Source organism: Salvelinus namaycush, chromosome 6, assembly GCF_016432855.1.
Source record: "Salvelinus namaycush isolate Seneca chromosome 6, SaNama_1.0, whole genome shotgun sequence".
Taxonomy (NCBI): Eukaryota; Metazoa; Chordata; class Actinopteri; order Salmoniformes; family Salmonidae; genus Salvelinus; species Salvelinus namaycush.
The window spans coordinates 12,358,383-12,364,136 of NC_052312.1; the positions used below are offsets into that span (position 1 = coordinate 12,358,383).

The 5,754-nt window shown below is 43.3% G+C and overlaps 1 protein-coding gene across 1 annotated transcript in view; it reads left to right on the forward strand.

The window, feature by feature from the left end:
• Positions 1-587: 587 nt before the first annotated feature.
• LOC120049655 (peroxisome proliferator-activated receptor gamma coactivator 1-alpha-like) overlaps positions 588-5,754 on the forward strand; it is a 60,545-nt gene continuing 55,378 nt past the window's right edge. Inside the window, exons 1-2 of the mRNA XM_038995990.1 lie at positions 588-719; positions 5,580-5,754. The exon at positions 5,580-5,754 is cut by the window's right edge and continues 5 nt beyond it. Coding sequence (XP_038851918.1) covers positions 672-719; positions 5,580-5,754 — 223 coding nt within the window. The 5' untranslated portion in view covers positions 588-671. The remainder of the gene's footprint in view (positions 720-5,579) is intronic.

The window sequence follows — 5,754 nt, forward strand, 5'->3', positions numbered from 1 at the left end:
ATGGGAACTCAGAACGCACACTTTTTTGAATAGATGAGCATCGGTAATTGCTTACTATTTGTTTAACATAACTAAACACCGTGCGTGATTTCATTGTAGCCTACACTGTTAAGCCTACCCCGTCATATTTAATATAGGGAATAGCCCAATAAGATTATGGCGCTGGTTCGTTTTAAACGTCGCTATTTTACCATGTTTGGAATCGCTATTTAGGACAGATTACCTGTAGGCACGTTGAACAAGGGCGGCACAAATACTTCATTGATATCACCACTGTACATTTTGATGTCTTGAATATTCTGCATACCTGGTGGTGATTCGATTGTCAAGCAACAATTTACGTGGTTTGCGTTCGAAATGTATTTTATCTCGCTGTCTCGTTAGAATTGAGCGATTTTATAGTTGGGAAAAGATTTACTATGCGCGTGCCAGACCCCGCCTGCTTTACACTACGTCATTGGCGAGTAGTGGGCAGGGGTGAACTGAAGGGAGTCATTCCCCTGCTTACTTTTAATAGCTTTGTCATGTGATTGAAAGCAGTTGTAAGATAGGTGCCCTCAGTTTATTCTCAGTAAGGGGCAGTTGCCTGTACGAGATCGAGTGGAGCGCGAGTGGATTTCTTTTTGCCTGATTTCTTTTTTGTTTCTTTCGGACCGTCATTCAGTGCCTGGATGGCGTGGGACAGGTGTAACCAAGACTCGGTCTGGAGAGAATTAGAGGTGAGCAGTTCTAAAATATCCAACTTATTGTCAACTGTACCAGTCTGGACCGTTTTGGGGGAAATGGACTGCGCAGAACATCCAATACCGTGATTTCCGATTGCGAATACGGCTTTTCCTTTGCTGGTGTTGGCACGGGATGCGTAATATCGCAGTTATTGCGCTGAGGACACGATACGGGGGAAATACAAAGCGCAGGATTTTATGACAAGTGGAGGGGATAATCGCAGTTTTTACTTCATATTGTCGTGTTTAAATTGTTAGATCTAATAAAGGTTGTAGGCTACAGGAGCGGTGCGTATCTTGCAGCGCTGGAGTTTGCTGCTGGCTGCGTCTCCCTAGGATGTCGTGCAGTCGGAAAGAATGTTACATGCTTGTGGAATCTTTCCAGTCACGGACTGTATTCGCTCCTGCGCTGCTGTGTGAAGGGTTCGCTCTTGAAGTTAGAATTACAGAAATGTTTCTAAATCAGGTATCGTACAGTGCCATAAGCTACCTCTCGGACGATATGTGTCTTTTTATCTAGGCTTTGTCTGGATTTATCAGATTTTTTAAATTGGAAAGTGCAGAGATGATCACAGGCACCGAGGTTTGGTATTTTGGAGGAGCATCTTCTCTTGCATGGTATCGGGCGCGTCTTGACATATGTGGCGTCATCCCTTTGAATGAGTAAAGAATATCTGTATATCTGTAGCCTAGTTGCATGTGACCAACTGTCTTGTTTTACGTAGGCTATGGGAATGTTTCGTCCCGTTAATCAAAAGATTTGCGTAATTGCCATAGGGGATGTTTTTCCCATAGCAGATTTAGTAAGCTCTTGGTTTAAAACGCACAGGGGGGTAGATTGGCAATTCAATGGAATGATTTTTGAATAAAAGAACAGGAAATAATGTAAATAGTGATTTAGAGATCTGTTATTATCACTATGTTGTGTTATGCATGTCTATGTAGTTTGTTATAGGCATTGAGCAGTATAGTTGTCTGCAGATACCATCGACTTAAAGGCGTTAATGGGATCGAAGCTCATCTTCGATATGCGACTGCAGTTGGTTTATCAGCTTTTCTCCGTTTGTCTGTTATCGCCAATCAATATGAGGCAAGCTTGAATGGAAATAATTCCCTTGACAAATGCCTGGAAATGTCAGTTTAATAATCCACGACTTACTTACCAAGTATGCATGTATTTATTTGCTTTCCTTGACAGAGTTTGGCGTATGATTTTATGAAACTGTAGCACTCCTTTACACTTTACCTCAATTATTCATAAAGGTTGATTGATGCTCGGTCGACTGAGCCAGCTTGTCAAAGAAAAAAAGAATCTATTTTCTTGTCTGTCTGAGCATTTTCGGGTAGATCAGCGTATTGATATCTGCTGCCAATCTATAGTGTTGCATCCCCTCATACAAATGTGCGTGTTTTTCAATAACCTGTCTTGCTTGTGACATGCATTAGTAATTCTTTCTTTTCTGAGTGCGTCAGTTCTTTCTGAGTTGAGCATAAATCATGCTATGAAATTCTCAAAGCCCCCCCCCCCGCTTTTTTTTTACAATCAGTGAATTGCACTACAAGTCCCCAGTCATATTCCTAATAATCTCACCATAGCATGTGCTTTTATGTGTTCTGTGTGCGTAAATCACATTGCGCGCTTCCCCATCGCTCTGTCTGGCGGCGCTATTTCATTAACTCCCTTGGAAGTCGATGAGAAGATTGAAAGGAGATGTACCTTTTGAGGGATTTTCTTTTGATCAGATCCCTGTTTGATTCGCCCCCCCCCCCCCCCCCCCCCCCCTTATCTTGATAAAGTGAGGCATTTTGCAGAGCTGGTATAGCGACTATGATGAATTTGCATCTTTAACCCAGCCTATGGGTGAAGGAGAGAGAGTTGTGGTATACATATAGGTGAGCTATGACATCGCATGAGCGCAACCAGAGGCCTGATCAACTGTAGCACATGTCGGCCCGGGCGTTTTTCTTTTTGTGTAGCCTACTTCGCATAGTAGGCTATCTGTCACTCTGTTGCCCTGAGCCGAACCCTGGGCTCTTCTCTGTCTCCAGACAGACTCTCTCCCCGTCTCTGGCACCTTGGCCAACTAACTGCCTCCCGGGTATGCCCGAGGATATCACCATTAACTCTCCCTTAAATCTGATATGAATACATTGAATCCTGCCAACTCCCTATCCAACATGTATGACATGTGGGTTTCGAATTGACATTTACCACACTCGAAGCGCCTGTTTATCTATGCGTAACGAGGGCGTGAGTGAGCAGACGCTTGAGTAGGCTACGTTGGGATAAAAATACCTGCATTTGGCTCACTCGGAGCTGACTTCTCCTTGCTTGCCTGGGGGTTGTACGAAGTGACTGCCATGTTCCAGAACGGAATGCACGCATTCCGTGCAGTGATGGAGTAGGTAAACCTTGCTGCAAGCAAGCGCGGGCCTCTGAAGCAATTAACATTTGTAACGTCTTGGCACCTGAATAAGACATGTAAGTTAGCAAAGCGCCTTCCTGGAACTTGTTTACATTGAGCTTGCAACCGCAGGCGCAGTCAAACTTTGTGCGGTCATCTCCCTCCTCTCTCCACACCAAAGCGTGTTGACAGATGTCAAGGTGTCAATCAACTGTAGAAACAATAACAAAGCCTGTTTCGGTAAAAAGCAGAGTGATGGGCTGGAGAAATGTAACCACTCTCAAATTCATAGACAGAGCAAATGTATAGTTTTAACTATGTTTTACTTAGCATGTACTTTGTTTACAAAGATTGTAGTAAAACAATGTTATATTTTGTGTTATGATGGGGTATGACAGTTGAACTAAGCTCATGAGGCGTTTATAAGTTATATTCTTCAATAATTATTGGATACATATCCTTAATTTATTTGTCAAAAAATTGATGTAGCTTGCTGATTGCCCCTTTAAAGCCCCAGTGTCAAAAACGTGATTTCCTGTGTTTTATATATATTTCCACACTATGCGGTTGGAATAATACTGTGAAATTGTGGAAATTATGATATTGCCCTTTTAGCGAAAGAGCTGTTTCAAAAGACAGCCAGAAATTGGGGGGATAAAGTGTTGGCCTGCCTGTTGACATCATCAGACTGTTAATTGGTTATTAGACCAAAAAGAAAGAGAGTTCCAAACCTCTCTGCCAATAACAGCTAGTTTTCAGTTTTCCTCTCCCCACTCAGACCACTCCCAGATAGTCCTACCTAAATGGTTGCTTGAGAAATTGTCCTAGCTAAAAGGCAATTTTTGTTTCTATTTGGCAATTTGATTGAAAACAATCACAGTAAGGTACTTAATTGTTACCCAGAAATGATTTGACATTGAGAAAAAAGAAATACTGCATTGGGCCTTTAAGGTCTGTGGATCTCCTCAATCGCAGTTCGATGAAGCCAATGATTTGTGTCTGAAGCTCAGCGGGGCAGCTGTCGTAAAGACATAGGCCCCTACATAAAAGCGGACAGTGAATAATGAAATGTCAACAGGTAGCATTTAGCATCAGCGAGGCCCGGTTTGGATCACAGTGTGCCGTGTGGAAAACGACCCTTGCGTTGGAGTGAAATCTGTGCCATCGGCTACTGTTACCATTGTGTTGACGCACCCATGCACCCTGGGCAACCAGTCAGGTGGCAAATCTAGCCACGCTGTCATTCAGATTGACCTATCAGTGATGTGAACAGAGAGCAATAGTAAGAATACCCATGCATTATCAGCCTTTATGAATGTCTGGCCTAGTTTGTTAGGCTTGCAGGCTTTTATGGTCTACTAACCATGCAGTATGATAACTAACCATGCAGTATGATAACTAACCATGAAGTATGACAACTAACAATGCAATATGACAACTAACCATGCAGTATGACCCCTAACCATGCAGTATGATAACTAACCATGCAGTATGACACCTAACCATGCAGTATGACAACTAACTATGCAGTATGACAACTAACCATGCAGTATGACAACTAACCATGCAGTATGACGACTAACCATGCAGTATGACACCTAACCATGCAGTTGGACACATAGCTATGCAGTTGGACACATAGCCATGCAGTATAACAACTAACCATGCAGTATGACACCTAACCATGCAGTATGATAACTAACCATGCAGTATGACACCTAACCACGCAGTATGACAACTAACCATGCAGTATGCCAACTAACCATGTCGTATGAACCCTAACCATGCAGTATGACAAATTAGAAGAGGTACGCCTATCAATAAAGATAACTTTTTATCATCAGAACTGTCACGGATCCCTCTGGAACATTCACTACGCACACCTGGCCCCTATTCCCACGGATTGTATTTGTATATATGTGCCCTTTGTTCACCATGGTGCGGTCGATTATTGTTACATTGTCCGTTGGTGCGTGTGAGTACCTGTTCTGTGTGTTTTGGGCTTTCAAGCCCTTGCGGATTGCGCAGATGATTACGGGTCTCGTCCCGTGTGATAATCATTGTGCGCTAGTGTTATTTATTCGAGGTACTCCTCGCTCTTTTGTTTTGGGATTCTACCCTGTGTTTTGTTACGTGTTTGTTTGGTCTTCGTCCCCGTGCCTTTACACGGCACGCCGTAATTTGGGCTTAATAAAAAAAACTATTTCGCATTCCTGTCTCCGATTCTCTTCATACCAACGTGACAAGAACCATCAAAGAAGCAATGAATGTTCTCAAGGTCTGGATGTAGTGTGCAGATATCGCATAATAACCATAAATACCTGTGGGGGTACTGTTACCTTGTGAAAAACTGGCTCTCATCATTTGCCTCAGTGTGTTTGTGTGTCTCTGCGCACCTTCGTATGTGTTGATGGGGTTTTTGACACCTCCCATCTTCTTGTCTCCCCAGTGTGCTGCTTTGGTTGGTGAAGACCAACCCCTCTGCCCGGACCTCCCCGAACTCGACCTCTCAGAGCTTGATGTCAGCGACCTGGATGCAGATAGCTTCCTGGGCGGGCTCAAGTGGTACAGTGACCAATCAGAGATCATTTCCAGTCAATATGGCAACGAGGCTTCTAACTTGT